The 16590-nt window shown below is 33.1% G+C and overlaps 2 protein-coding genes across 2 annotated transcripts; both read right to left on the bottom strand.

Moving 5' to 3' along the window:
• Positions 1-1525: 1525 nt before the first annotated feature.
• LOC145611491 (putative homeobox-leucine zipper protein ATHB-51) lies at positions 1526-3997 on the bottom strand. Its single transcript, XM_081666826.1, has 3 exons — positions 3711-3997; positions 2520-2875; positions 1526-1913 (listed from the first exon to the last, which is right to left on the bottom strand). Exons 1-3 carry the CDS (start codon positions 3802-3804, stop codon positions 1689-1691), a joined length of 675 nt encoding a protein of 224 aa, XP_081522952.1. The 5' UTR covers positions 3805-3997; the 3' UTR covers positions 1526-1688.
• A 3731-nt stretch (positions 3998-7728) lies between these two features.
• On the bottom strand, positions 7729-15535 carry LOC145623822 (F-box protein PP2-A15-like). Its single transcript, XM_081676698.1, has 3 exons — positions 15018-15535; positions 14411-14529; positions 7729-8501 (listed from the first exon to the last, which is right to left on the bottom strand). The coding sequence occupies exons 1-3, from the start codon at positions 15333-15335 to the stop codon at positions 8042-8044; spliced, it is 897 nt and encodes a 298-aa protein (XP_081532824.1). The 5' UTR covers positions 15336-15535; the 3' UTR covers positions 7729-8041.
• Between the last annotated feature and the right edge of the window lie 1055 nt (positions 15536-16590).

Raw genomic sequence — 16590 nt, 5'->3', positions numbered from 1 at the left:
TTTTTTTTTTTTTTCTTTTTTTGTGAAAAATATAATATGGTAAATAGATAATTCGTTGATATTATTGATTAATAATACTCCCTCCATTTTCTTTTATTTGTCACATTTGAAATTTATTGTAATATGGTAAATTTTTTATACTTTAAAATATAATCATAATCACCTGCGGTCTTAATAAATCCGTCTTGATTTTTAGTTTCTAACTAGAGAAAATTGTGAAAAAGGACCTTTTAAGTGGTCGATTTTTTTAAAAAGGACATTTTAAGTGAAAACTTGTGAAAAAGGACCTTTTAAGTTGTATTTTGTTTATATGGGGTACTTGGGCGAGCTTGCGACCTTACGTGGTGGTCAATGCCGGAGCTCCGACATTGACTATCACATGTTAGTCACGTGACTTTTTTTTAAAAAAAAAAAAATTTTAAAAACCCAAATTTCCCTCCTTTCCCGACCTAATCAATGAAAGAGTTAGGTCGGGAAAGGAGGGAAATTTGGGATTTTTTTGGTTTAAAAAAAAAAAAAAAGTCACGTGACTAACACGTGATAGTCAACGCCGGAGCTCCAGCATTGACCACCACGGAGGGTCACCCAAGTACCCCATACAAACAAAATGCAACTTAAAAGGTCCTTTTTCACAAGTTTTAACTTAAAAGATCCTTTTTCAAAAAGTCGACCACTTAAAAGGTCCTTTTTCACAATTTTCTCTTCTAACTACTAGCGAAAATGCATTCTTTAAACAATTGCAAATCCATACAAGATTTCACATTTTTCACTTGCTTAGAGTGGGAATCAAACTCATCTCATAAGAGTAGAAGGAGGACTTTCAAGCTCGAGCAATGCTTTGAATTTTTACTTTGATAGAATCACTTACGGGGTTTATGTTTAACAACGGATTTGAACTTTAGACTAGAGTGACATTTAAAAAAGCTTAAGAGACAGTTGGACAACCAACTAGCTACACTTAATTGCTTGTCATAAAGCTGCTACAAATTTTATTGTAATGAAAAATTTAATAAGATTGCACCAAGGAATTATATAGTGAGGAATTTCAACAAAATTCTAATTGGTCTCAAGTTTAATTCTCACTAATAACTTAACAAGAGCAGTGAAGCCATCTTATCTCCAAATTGTCAGGTTTATTGTCGTTGCCTGGAATAACTTGCAAATGACAACCTTCCAACACCGGTAGTCTGGTAGATCATTTAATTAAGTTCCACCCACCTGCAATCTTGTGAAGATTTGATCCTAAGGCCTAAGCTTACTGGCCACCGATCAACTCAAATTTGGAAGGAAAAAAAAAAGTTTAAAAACCCGCTTACAAAATCAAATGAGATGTCACACTAAAACTAATTGATAATAGGAGAATTAGTCCACTTCGGTTAAAGTGAAAACACTTTACGTAATATTTTATTTTTAACATGGGGCATATAATACTCACATACTTGAACTTGACACAGTACAGTCAATCCTAATTCGTAATACTCTAGTCTATAGATTGAGCAAAATATCCAAAGTAGATTTGGTAAGAACATCATCATGTTATAGTAGTGAAGCTCTCAATTACTAGTAGTACATACATACAAAAGCACCCAAAATACTAGTTGCACCACTAATCAACATATCTTGCTAAATAATTTTTCTAATAAAAGTTAGATTATATAATTAAAATTCAAAACATAAGGTGTGATCAATCATGCAAGAGAACCCCAATAAGAAGGTGATGATATTGCGTTGTAATTGTCAACATTGAAGAGAAAGTGACCCTCTTTGTTGTGCTCACGACCAATACTTTTGTTTTGGTTTGCAACTGCAGCTGACGTACTCTCAACGGTCTCTTCACATGAGGCTTCTGTATAGCTGTTGTAGACTTGCTTCTTTGTAGCTTGTTCCTTTAGCATAGACTTTAATTTTTGTACCTGTTCATTCATTTTATTTTTAACTATTAATTGATTGATGTATAAAACTTGTACGGACTATAACATAGCATATACACGTTGAAAACCTCATTTAATTGACGGCCATTAGGCTTTAGAAATTAGAAGTAACCTTTAACATGCAATTGAATTTGCGTACCAATTCGTATAAAGATACCAGGTTATCTAAAGCTAACTAGACTTTAACTAATCCGAATTCGAACGGATCAAGCCCCAATCAGTGGATTAAGCTCTCCCAAACTAAATTGGAATAAAACCCTTATCAACTTATCCAATCTCTTAGCCAGTTGATAATTTATGTACTTGTACCATTTTTCGTCATCATAATCATTGCTACCTTTGTCTCAAATAATTTGTCACAAGTAAAGTCACAATGTGATTTCAAATTAAATTAACAATGTCCAAACTTATGTTAGTTATTAACAGTGTGACATTTATTATAAACATGACAATTAACCGTAAAATAATGTTATATGTTTATGGTATTTATAATCCTCATCATTTGAAAAGAAAATCATGCAAAACTAAAATAACACATAAATGTAAACTCTTAGGGCCTTAGTCTCTAATAGAAGGATAGATGCTAACCTCCTCTTGGAGCTTCAGCTTCTCTTTGGTCACAACTTCAAACTCAAGCTTAAGAGCATCATACAAATGCTCAAGCTTCTTAGCCTTCCACCTTGCTCTCCTATTCTGAAACCAAACCGCGACTTGCCGAGGTTGAAGGCCGAGCTCTCTAGCAAGCCTCATCTTTCTATCAGGGTCTAGTTTCCTCTCTTCATGGAAACTACTCTCCAGTGACTCTAGTTGATTTGTCGTTAGCCGCCTTTTCATCTTTTCTTGATTGCCAAAGCTCATCATAACCATGTCTCTTTCCATATTTGATGGAATAACATTTGCGGTCATCATCTCAACTGCACCATGATGCTTCATCACCTCCAAACCTTGGGGAATATAAATAATGAGCAAGCTAATATAAGCTTTATAATGGTGCATATATGTTTAGCGTATGAAAATATCTATACTCAATAGTTGTTATACAAGATTATGAACATAACTTAAGTTAGGTTTGTTCCGTATCACTATTTGTACTGTTATAAAGATTGCAAAAGTTAAATGAGTATAATAAAAGTTAGTAATGGGAACTCAATATTATTGGACAAACTCATAAAAAAATAATATTTTATTATTTTGACATATCCATGCTTAATCAAACTACAAAGCTAAACAGTAACAAAAGCTAAAATATTCATGTTAATAACACCAAAGGCAAAATAAAGGAGTTTGTTTAAAGCAAGGAATCAAGCTCCTCTAAACCTAATACTTCGTACTTCATACTAATAAGATTTTCAGGCCACATGATAGCTCATAAACCGATGACTATAATAAAATATTTCAGGCCACACGATAATTCATAAACGGGTGACTATTAGAAGCCTGATTCAAACCAACTTGTTAAACTAAAGAAGAATTGGAGAAAATGGCTTACCTTGTAGTGATATTCACAAACTTATACTTCGTATGTAGTACAAACTAAGGTTACCTAAAACTCCTAAAAGATATTTACCAAAGATAACAATACGGAGTAGAATATTAACATAATAACCAACTGACTTCTAATACTTGTTTTATTTAAAAAAAAAAAATAAATAAAAAATCCCAACAATAGCATAAAAACATGACTTATTCAATATGCTTGAAATACCTTTAAGATTATATTATCTACAAAAATGTTAACAAAATGAGAATATATACATAAATGTAACAGTGAAAACTCACCAGAAAAACGATCATATTGATTACAAGAATTGTAAAGTGAGTTGGTGGAAGAGATCTCGGGAATGCTCCTTAAGATTTTAGTATTCCAATCCATATTTGGTTACTTTCGACTTAAAACTATCCCAAAATATTTGGGTAACTTATCATTCAATTGTTTATTTAAATCGTTTGACAAAAAAAAAAGGACAACAATATAAAGAAAGGGACTTCACTCTAATAATTTCAAGAAATGTTGGCTTAAAGTTTAGGATGTGAAAATTTTATCTTTTAAAAAAGGGCTTTCTCTAAGGATGGTAGGCTAAAATTGCTACTGTAATAATTAATACTTTTAGCTAGCTTGGGATTGATGCCTCTGCATAACTTTGTTTTATGTGCTAGATTTTTCTAGACGTGAATTCATGCTGTCCAAAATTGATTGTCACGTTGTTAGTTTTGTTACAACCTGTGATTTTGTGAAGCATGACGTGCATCATATTTTGGTAAAATGTTGTTCAATTACCTGTTGTTTTTGCGCATGCCTCTCCTATTGCCTTATTCTTTTGCGTAGTCTCTTTTAAGTTATGTGACAGTTTAAGACTGCTAGCAGCAACTTTGCATAGATGATTTACCAAGGCTGGTAGATAAAGAATGGTGTTATCATGTATAATACTATGAATTTAAGCACAATATATTCTTTGTAATAGAAGAGATTGTTGAACTTTCTCTCCATCACCTATTTAAACAAGGTTGAAGCCACAATAAAAAATTTAGTAAAGTATTTGACTCTTTATCCTTATTTAATTTTTCTAGAATTTAGTTTTATGATAGCAAAATCTCTTAATAATTTGTGTTACTCTCAAACATAGATAAATAAATAAATAAATAAAAATATTTCAAACCTTTGATTTGATTTTGACATAAATCATTATAAGAAAATCACTAAATAGCCGAGTTGGATAATTGAGTACGTATTCTCCTAAGTCTAAGCAATACAAAATAGGTTTACTTTGATTTTAGGGTACTTTTTCGATTACTCTCATCTTTGTGAAACTAACCAGTAATAACCTAGTGAAATTTAAAATATCAATCATAAAGTTACATCATCTTTTCACAACATAAACTAAACTGAAAGAGGAATAAATTTTGAAAGGGCATTACTACAAAATAGAGAGCCTGTTTGGATGGCATCAAAAGTCACCATCAGGTCCCCAAATTCTGGTCTTAATTAAAACAGACAGCCTATGAATTCCTCTTCTCACGCCTTCACAGCCAAACAGAGCTCTAGCAGTTAACAGAGAAATAAAAACATAGCATAAGACAATTTAATGGAAGGTTGCTAGTATGTGAAGCATATAATGAGTAGATGTTACCTGCAATTTTTTATTTTTTTTTTTTGGTTTAAAATATTTTTTCATAACTGTTAATAGAAAAAACAAAATTGAGAAAGAGATAGTTGAAGAATGCAGAGTACTGTATACTGTGTTTTCATCAATCCCGAGTCATTTGCTGCTTAAATACAGTGTAAACCCTTAATTCACTTGCAGTGTTAACAGAAAGTTGTCTCCTATACTTCTACTTGTATGCTACACGTATGTCATACTTGATACTTGTATTGGTCCACAATTCAAGTGACAGACTCGGCTATTTTACATAAACATAAAGAAAAAAAAAAGAATAATATTGCTTAATTTTTACGCACAAGTGTTGAGAATCTGACAAGAATACTTGAGGTAAAAAAAAAAAAAGAGTTTATATAAAAGTAACAAATATTCTCTTAATCTTTCATTGTTGAATTTAGGGCTGTGCACCGGTCCAAAACCGGACCGGACCGGGACCGGAACCTGGAATCGAATTTTTTTGGGGACCGGGACTGGACCGTAATAAACCGGTCTGGGTACCGATCCAGACCTGTTTATTCTGGTCCGGTCCGGTTTTAGACCGGTTACATTATTTTTTTATTTTTCTTTTTCATTTTAGTATCTTAATATATACATATATTTTTAACGTCTTGTTTTTGTTTGCGTGTTTTCCTATTTTACACTTAGAATTTATAAATTACAAGTTTTGTACCTAAATTTTTTAGAAATTTAAACATAAAATTTAAAATTTTCACCCAAAAAATTACAAAAATACACATTCCGGTCCGGACTGTAATATTCCGGTTTTTAACCGGACCGGAAACCCGGAATCCCCAATTTGTGAGGACCGAAGACCGGACCAGAATCAACCGGTCCGGTCCCGGTCGATTTTCCGGTCCAGGTCAATTTCTGCACACCCCTAGTTGAATTGGTTATATTTGGGTATTAGTTTTGGGGCTAATTGCAATCAGTGAAAAGTGTCAGGAGTTCTGATGTGCTGAACTGCTGGGTATCCGAGTAGAGGGATAATTGCTACTCTTCTAGGGAGTCAAGATTGTTGTAGAACTGCTCTTGTGCAAATTTAATTTTGAGTGATTGTGATATGTCATTGCGTTATCTCTAGACTTTAGCATGAAATATACTCCTTCGTCCACAAATAATCTTCTTGTACGAGTATTTCTTAAAATATCTACAAATATCTTCTTGTTACTTATATTGACATTTTTTTTTACTCATCGGCTTATATGAACTGGATCCTAAAACTAACACACTTCACACACACGCTTTAACCTTATCCTACTAAATTTATTTATATGCATGTTGATGGATGTGAGTAAATAACAAGGTTACATACTTTAACTAATAAGGTATTAAGACTCTTATACAGATTTACAACGAGTTTTCTTGAAAGGAAAATCATTTCTAAAGAAACTATAAATTTACTACCATTTCTTATTTGTGAATTGGAATATATTGAAACAAAATTGTTACAATACTAGTTTTGATTACATTTTATTTTTATGATAAGGAGGCTCATTTGAGAGGGGATTAGAAAAATCCCTTATACAATCCCATGAAATTTGATCCCTAACCTTTAAGCCTCACGGATATAAGATGAGGAACGATATCACTACTCCACTAGATCCACTACCTCAACCTCAACAATTTATCTTTTTGTGGGTTTCAAAAACTTGTCTAACCATCTTGTGATAACTCCTAACTTCAGCTCTTTATATGGCACTAGTCTCTTTCATTAGAGAATTTGTTATATATAAGAGTACAAGGTACTTTTTCGGCTTATTTTATCTAAATTCATCTACTGTATAACTAATAGTACAGTACAATTTATGTATGAAATACGCCTATTATGCTTGAAAAAAAAATAACAAATCACTCCTCTAGTTTGAATTTAAGCTAATAAAAGCTTACAAAGGGTCGAATTTAATGAATGATGACATCTCTCTTTAAGATAACCATTTTCAAAACTTTAAATATACAATCTATAATAAATAGCCAAGTTTACATAACTACAAACAGATGGTTGGCATCATATCAGCAGGAAATGGCATCAGTAGTAGTTACTGATGGCACTGATTGCTGCAGCACAGTTGCAGCGGGGAAAGTTGCTCTATGTGATAGGCCACCCTCCCCTTGAAAAGTTACTGTCTACAGTTTTAAATCTTACCATTCAAGAGTGATAAGTAAAAAAAACCGGCTGTATGCACAGCCCACAGCCAACCAGGAGGCCTCATGCCAGGTTTTGCATCCAATGGGTTCATGCTAGCAGCAAGCTAAGCCAACATGGCTCACTGCCATCTTTTTCTAGGTTCATACAATGCAAGGGCAGGAAACTAGTGCAAGAATAAAGATAATCATGCTTACTAATGCTGCAGAAACTTAGACATAATTACTAAGACAGTCAAGCATCCATAACTATTATCGGCACATCCTAGAGCATTTGTTCACCAACATGCTAGACCGAAGATGGGTGTTGGCATTCTACCCACTAACCAAGACTTTAATGTATATCTCTACGAAACCTATCTATCATCTCTTTGTAAAAGTTCAAGTTCAAGGTGTTGGCAATAATGTACAGAAAGGTGAGCTTATAGAAGTACACCAAATAAATGATGGTCAGCTAAGATACTTTGCAAAGTTACAATCCTTTCAAGACATCGGTATAACGAATGTGGTGATAAAAAATGCAACAAATAATTTACATGCTCAAAATGCACATCAGAGCAAACCCCAGTTAATCACAAGCTCATCAAGCATCTGAGCAAACAAAAGCAGTATATATTCCTACATTCTTCCTCTGTAAATTTGTGTGTAAAATAAAGCAAAATAAGGCGACCTATTTCAGTGAAGATTACAGAACCATATAGATACGATATTCCTCATGCAACAAAATTATTATAAGGTAAGCAGAGCATGATAGATACCAAGTTCCAGACAGCTAACTTTATAATAGGCATGGTGATTTGTTTGATATAGCTAATTTGAAAGCAATCTTCTTCTCTCTCTTAAATCACTAGGAATGATAGATACTGAATCTACACAAAGACCACCTTTGGAATGCGTGCAATCAATCTGCTTCATGGAGAACCTGACTTCAGGTACAGGATCTGTATCTGTGACAATAAATTCACCAACTTTGTACTCTATCCAACACCCACGCTTCAGGCTTTCCTTCATCTCATCCGATTCTGAATCATCCAAGTAACACTCAGAAGTAGCATGCTGATTATCCGAAGTGGTAAGCTCAAATCGGACTGGCTTTATATCCCAACCATGTGTGTGTTCAAAGTTAGATGTGCGACGTCCTAGTCTCTTTGAAAACTTCCCCAAATGTAACCTGAAGGAAAGAGTGTAGATATCAGGAGGTAAAGGGAATTGTACAGCACCATCAACTTCAAACCACCATATTTGCTGAAGATAAGCTATCACCTGGAACCTGGAAAGGAAATCATAGATGATAATTAATATAAAGAAGCTACCAACAAGAAAGATTGAAAAAAGTCACTGCTTTAAGACCACAGTAAAAATACTAATTAAAGTATCAACATTAGACCGTTCAAAAGAGGCAAAATGAAAATGAGCTGACTGAAAGACCCATTTAGTTCAGTATCAATTATTGGAAGGAAGAGTAAAAAGGATATACTTCTGGAATATAATATTAGCACAACATTGCATATAGGTATAGGTTACCTATATAAAGGTGTTGCAATATTTGTAAAAACTTGTTAAAAGGCAATCTTTGCAATACTTATTAAAAGGCAATCTTTGCAATACTTGTTAAAAGGTAATCTTTGCAAACCTATTAAAAGGCAATCTTTGCAATATGCAAGTAATATTGCACACCATACTTGTGTCCTTAATCTTCATCTCGTTAGTTAGACCAGTAGAAGAGAGGAGTTTAGATTGTATACCATATAGCTTGACATATGCAGTCCAGAACATAAGGATAGCAGACAAATAAATAACCCAATCATAAAAACCAAAAGAAAAGAAATGCCTAAATGAAAATATTGATGCTGATGGTCACTAGATACTATGACCTAAGAAGAGGTTTTACTCTTCTTTAAAACTCCAAAATTTGCTTACCCACCATAAAACTGGGCTTATACTTGCGTGCTAAGTTTAACTAGCCCAATTTATAACCAAGGTAAAGGGATAGCATATTCAGCATCTTGAAGGTCAACTTTTATCATGAGCAGGAAGACATGCACCTGCTAACTTAGCTAAGTTGGTTAAGCAGGCACCTGATATTAAAACCAATAGGGAAATTCTCTGTAATGAAAAACAAAGGAAACTGTTTGAGTCAAATAGTTAGATTGCATTCTAAAGTAAGGTAGGCAGAAGAAAAGAGAGGTGAAAATGGGGTTTGAACTAAGAAGAGTAAGAAGTAAAATTTTCAATAGCTAAATAATATGAAGTACAAAGGAAGTTGAATTTTCATTAGCTAAATAATACCAAGGGTTTCTCTATTCCCCACCAAAGACGAGATCAAGACACCAAATATACTTGATATAATAAGGCTCTAGGCTCTACCTCTCTGATCCAATCAAAAAAATTCTTTTCAGATCCCCTGAAACCGTAGCTGCCTGATGCTCAAGGCAATGAAACATGGTTTGCAATATTACTAAACAGTCACTTGACTCATGAACTTACAGATAACTCCATGTGCTTTACTAAACAATTTGGGGCAACAATTTAACTCAAAAAAGACTTTCATAAGGCAAATTCAATTTGCTATCAAGATTGCTAAATTTCCGATCAAATGCTTAGGATGATATGTTCCATGTTCCACACAGGCGGTCAATCCCAATCTTTAGCAGAAGTTTTAAAATTTAAAATATTCTACTTTTGACTGAAAAAAGGATCCTAGGATCCAACATTCTGATGCTGCAATGTTTGTTATCTCATAATCACTTTCTTAATACATCCATTTTCCTCATTTAAACTAAAAGTAATGTTTATTATCTCATAATCACTTTCTTAATACATCCATTTTCCTCATTTAAACTAAAAGTATGCTACACTTCTCATATCATCATTAAAATATGACATCGAATCACAGTATGGAAACTAAAAAGCAAGTTTTAGTAATTGTTTACATCACTTACAAGAAATTCTAAACACAATGGAGTTTCAATAGTCATTATTAAGGAATTGAGTATACATAGATCTTATAGCTTTGTGATTAATCCTGCAATCAAGTATCCAACCCTGTATACCTTCAATAAACCAAAACAGAATATTCATCCTAGCTACTGTTTGGCTAACCAAAAAGGAAAGGAATTTGCCCGTTAATTCAGTAAACGTACATCTAGCCCATTAGTCCATTTATCATCTAAAATTAATGTAACACAATTTATAAAGGCCTTTATATTCACAGTCTCATTCCTGTTTACCTAAAGCATCCAATTGTATTCCTATTAAAAAACAAAAACTTTTTAAGTACACAGAAGACCACCATCTCAAAATGCTAACTTATTCGGCATCCTATAAACATTGAAAATAATATAACCTCTGTTTCTTCTTGAGGAATGTAGAAGCCCATTTGAATTGACAGGGCATGTCCAATATTTCTCTGGCATTCATTCATGGATGTCCTAGATGATAGACATCTGCCCTTCTTGCAGCTAAAAAATTAGCTTCCAAGTCCCCAACAAAGACATAGAACAGGGCAACTGCTACATATGTTACAACACCTTATATTTTATGTTCTCAACAGCAGCATTTCCACATGTTGCAAGAGTTCTGGTTCCCCCAAAAAGTTGACACCTGCTCTTATTGAACTAAAAAATTAGATCCCAAGTCCCCAAGAAAGACATAAAATGAGAACACTACACTATTTATGTTCCCATACCTCATTTTTCATGTTCTCAAGTGTCAGAATTCCCACATGATTGCAGAAACCCCATTCTACCATCTGCAGATCTCTTGGAAGGAAAAGGATTTACAACATAGAGAGATGAGTAGATAACATTATTACACTATTAAGGTCTGATTAAACATTAGGGACAAATTACCAATCAAATCCTAATGAAAGCATGCCTTTACAATTGCAAACATGTCATATGACTCCATCCACATCTAACACTACCCCTAGCCCACTATGGTGGAAGGGAGCCAGATAATGGATTTTCATTGTTATTAGTAGCAAGTGACACACACAACGAGTAAGCCAAAAAGTTATAATTATGACATGGTTCCAAATATTGCCAAAGTCATTAATATAGAACTGAATCAAAGAACAAAAGAGTGATAGGTGAAAAAGAAGTTATTAAGGCTTTGTTTGGTTCATTGTTAGTAAAGGAAAAGAAGAGAAAGGAAAGGAGGGGAAAAGAAAGGAAGAGAAGGGAAAAGAAGAGATTTTATTTCCAATGTTTGGTAAATGAAATGTTATGAAGGGAAGAGAAAGGAAATATGCTTTTATTTTCTCTTTTAAGTTAAATTCCTCCAAATTTGGGAGGAAAGGAAAGCTGAAGATTTGTAAAGAGGCTTTCCTTTCACTTCCCTTTCTTTCCTTTAAATTTTCATGTCATTCATCAAACCAAACATGAGAATATATTAAAATCTTTTCCTTTCTTTTCTTTTCCTGCCAAATCCCTTCAACCAAAAAGGGCCTAACAAAATAACGATAATAATAGCATAGGTAAAATAACTTAACAGGTTAGTAAGAGATGGGTGTGACAATTTTTAGATACTAAGAGGTACTTCTTCCGTTCTTTTATGTTCTACTCGGTCAATGTATATACGCAATTAAGAAAATCATGAAAAAGGTGAGTGCCGTAAAATAAATTAAAAGAGAGAAATGAAAAGGTGGGTGGATGTAAGAAAAAGATGAATAAAGAGAGGGTGTGTGGAAAGGTGTAGTTATCATGGATAAAAAGCATACGATAGTAAAGAGGGTAGGCCTAAAATAAAATAAAGCAATGTGAGTATAACAAAAAAAGAAAAAGAAAGGAGGGAGTACAAATAGTAAAATCGATGCCACAATCAACAAAGATAATAAACACTCACTCCCATAGTAAAATCTTTACAAAATAGTGAATACCAGTCAATTGAGCACAAAAGGTCATCCATATGGCTGATAGAATCACTATGCACCTCACTTAAGTATATAGTAGTAGACTAGTAGCCATTAACTAAACATAAGACGAATAAGAGGTAGAGCTATAATCCATTTACATTTAAAAAAAATTTAATAAAAATAGAAGATAAATTAATAAAAATTAAAAGATTCATAGAACAAGACATGCGCATAATTTGATAGGAAAGTCTTAATTGTATATCTATATGATTAATAAAAGAATAGGTAATGAATTATTACAGAATTCAAGACCAATCATATTTGATGAAGTTGGAGGACAAAATAGACTAAGGAAATTGCAGAAGGAAAAAAAATGAGTACAAAGGTGAAAATAAGGACATTGCAGCAATTAAATTTTTCAGAGATATCAACCATACAAATATTAAAAGTTTATTAACAACATTGTAAGTTGTATTCTATAAAGAGACCCTTAAATCTATTAGTGGTCCCTTGGGAAAAAAAAAAAGGTTAATTGGTTAACTATAGAAAACTCCACTTACATAGGTGTCCTCAGTAAACTCCAATTCTGTAAAGCATAACTTCCTATGTTCTGCCAACCAAACAACTCTCCATTCTTCAAATTCTTAGGAACTCCTACTTCCTATGTATATTTGTGTCGACCAAACAAGCACTTGAATCATACTATCAAATTATTCATCATCACTTCAATAATTTGAAGCTAAACAAGTGACATACAAGTTCAGGGGGCATCAAGAAACGAAAAGGCAATTAGAATCCCCCTTTCCACTCTTCTCTAATTTAAAGTTCCAACACAAAACGTTAAAGATTCCCTTTCCTTTCCAATAAAAATTGGAGGAATTTTGTTTCCCCGCCCTCCCTACCCCTCTCCTCAAGCCTCAAAATTTTTTAGCTCAAAATTACCACCATGAGTCTATGGCCTAGCACTTCCACTCTCTTAACAGCTTCTTCCCCACTCAAAACCCAAAAATATCACTTTCCTTTCACAACAAAATTGGAAGAATATCGAAAGAAAAGAAAGTTTTAAAATAATCAATCGAATTAGGCTTGGTTGGAGCTTTAGCTTTACTTCCCTATTTTTCTAATTGTTAGATGATATTAATAAGTTACCAATTCCCTCCCTTCTTTTTCCTTTTCCTTCCCTTCCTTTCAAAATTCTTTACACTTCAATAATAATATTTAAATTTATCAAAAAAAAAAAAAAGAAAAAAAAAACCCAAACAAGGTGTTATAGAATACAGCACAAAATGTGAATTAATAAACTTTATATTTCATCAAAATACACCTTTAAAAAATTTTAAAAACTCGTAAAGTTGTAATTTGCTGCAATGGGGTTTAATTGCTGCAAAATCATGCATTATAGGCACATACAACTCCACTAGAACAATCTTCCATTCTAGACCCTATGTTTCATTTTTACCAATATTTAATATTCGATTTCGATTTATATTGTTTAGTTTGATTGGTTTGGTCTTTCATGGATTCCAATAATTATTGGAATGCTTTCATTAATTAATTCGTTAGGATAGTTGGAGTAAGGAGCAAGACCACTTTAATTATCAACGGAGACCTAGGGTCACAAAATCACAAATTTAGGGGATTAGTTTTTGGGTTTCAAATTCAAGAAAAAAATTTGGATTGAGTTTAGTTTTTCATTAATTGGAGATTTGGAGTAGAGAATTTTCAACTAGAATTCACTTAAAACTAATCCATTTCACAGACCAGATTTAAGATTCCTTGGCCTTCCTCCTAAATACAATTGCTCTAATCCATATCTGTCAATAAGGCCTTTATTTCATAGCTCTGTTCATCTTTGGCTCATCGAGATCCATATCATATTTTGCCCTCAAACACCACAAAAAAACAGTTATCCAACTACCCTCTTAGCATTATACAGTCAAGTAATCTTTTACTTGATTCAAAAGACAGTCAATATATTGTTCACCACTACAGTGTCTACCAAACTTCAACAAACCACAAATACCTAAGCACCACCAACGCCTTCTCATTGATTTAACAGAAACTAAAAAAGGCCTGACCTCAAAATCAAATTTCCAATAAAATGGTGGCTAGTAACCCAATACTACCTTCTTACATATATATTTATACACCTTGAATGTCAATGGCTCATCCCACTTCCACAAGTTTTTCTTCCAAATTCTTAACTTTTAAGAGTTTCGACCGAAAATCCACAAGAGAATTCCACCAAATGGGTTCATTTACAATCCCAAAAGAAGTTCAAAAATGAATAAAAAACAGTAGAAAAACAAATCCCATTAGTTTACCTGGATTCTTCAGTAGGAATCCAACTCCAATACCTCCTATCTTCAATCCCAGTTATCGACATTGATCTCGCCGATATAGATAAGCACACCCTCCCTGTCACTTTATCCACCCACGCTTGCTGCTCAATGAAGACAGAACAGCAAAATTAATCCAATTAAAAAAAAAAACCCAACTCTTCACCACCAATAAAAAAAATAACCATAATTGCTAAGACCTATAGAATTAACACACATAATTATAATTATCATTGATCAAAATCCCCAATTACATGAAAATCCCAACAGATAAGCGTTAAACAGGGATCAAAAAATTCTCAGAATCACATAAACTACGATTCCCTATAAACCCATGAATCAATCACAATTTTCTCAATCCATAAAACAAAAAAAAAAAAAAAAAAAAAAAAAAAAAAAAAAAAACACATTAAAAAAAAATGGAAACCCAGAATCCCAATAGTAAAATTAAAATTAAAAATAAAAATAAAAATAAAAAAATGATTATCTCAATTAAACCCAATTTACCCAAAATGAAAACCCTGATCAACCTTAATCAGAAAATTCCACAAATTGATATAATTCAACAAAAAAAAATTCACAACCAGATTACCTTGGTGTTGTCATCAAAAGGGATAGATCTTGCAAAAAGGGCAAAAATGTCCTTTTTAGGAAGATCCTGGTAACGATCAAGAGGTAGGAGAAGAGCAAGCAGATCTTGATAATTAGAGGGAAGCTTCGATTCCCAAACATTATCAGACGAAGCAGCCCCACGAAAGGCACGATTAAGGCGAGCAAGGTTACAAATTTCCAGCGGAGTAAGATACATGAATACACAAGCTATACAGGCCTCCGGTATGTCACCAAGGCCAGGGCCATATTCTCCGCCATTAGCGCCGCCCTCGGCTGAATTCGAGAGCGACGCTCCCATTTGATTGTAAGAATTGGATCAAAAGAACAAAGAAAAGGGCTGAATTTGAAATGGGGTGTTTTAGGTTTGATGGGTCGCCATTGAAGGGGAGGAGAGAGAAATTGAAAAAAAAGGGGAAGGATTAAAAATGGAGATTAATTGGGGAAATGGGTTTAGGAAAAAGAGAGAGGAGAAGAGGAAGAAGAAAAGGGGAGAAAGGATTTTGGTGGTGGTGATTTTGTTTCTCAACTGCTATTTGTCGCTCCCAATTTATCAGGTAACGCTCCCTTTTTTACTTGAATGGACCACTATGCCCTTTATGCAATTTGTGTTATAAAAAGGACCTTGTTCCCCATTTGGACACAATACATGAAACGGTCCCCTCACTTCACGACATTGCTGTCCCGAGCCTCCCAAAATCGGTCCCCACGACCTTGCAACCAAATCGGTCCCCACGACCACCTAAATTTTCTATTTTTAAAAATCGTGAAATTTTCCGACGGGTCTTGGGTCATGGACGGCGAGTGGAACATACGTACGCCGGAGAATGCGTCGGATCATTCTGTAAGTTTTTTTTTTATTTTCGGTAATTAGGACATCCGCCTAAAATTTCCGGATGTCCTAGGTACATCCGCCTAAAATTTCCGGATGTACCATGGAACATCCGGAAATTTCAAGCGGAAGATGGGATCCGCCTAAAAAATCCGGATGTTCCATGGTACATCCGGAAATTTTAGGCGGATGTACCAAGGGACATCCAGAAATTTTAGGCGGATGTCCCTATTCATATTTTTTTTTTTTAAATGTTAAGTACGTTTATTTAATTTTTTTATGTTTATTTAGTTTTTTTTTTTCTATTTTTTTTCGTGGTCTTGTGATTATTGTTGTGATTTAGTATTTGATAATTAATGTAATTTTGTTGTATTAATATGATTATTAGTAATATGTTTATTTTTTGTTTCATTATTATTATTATTATTTATATTATTATTATTATTATTGAAAATATTATTATTATTATTATTATTATTATTATTATTATTATTATTATTATTATTATTATTATTATTATTATTATTATTATTATTATTATTATTATTATCGTAGTTGTTGTTGTTGTTGTTGATATTATTGTTGTTGTTGTTGTAGTTGATATTATTATTGTTGTTGTTGCTGTTATTTTTATTGTTGTTGTTGTTGATATTGTTATTATTAATTAGTAGAAATATAATTTTAATATCATTATTATTATTATTATTATTATTATTATTATTAT

The sequence above is a fragment of the Chenopodium album genome, chromosome 3, assembly GCF_948465745.1.
Source record: "Chenopodium album chromosome 3, dcCheAlbu1.1, whole genome shotgun sequence".
In the NCBI taxonomy this organism is placed as follows: domain Eukaryota; kingdom Viridiplantae; phylum Streptophyta; class Magnoliopsida; order Caryophyllales; family Amaranthaceae; genus Chenopodium; species Chenopodium album.
Note: the sequence above shows the minus strand (reverse complement) of the source record. Positions and strands in the feature narration are given on the sequence as shown.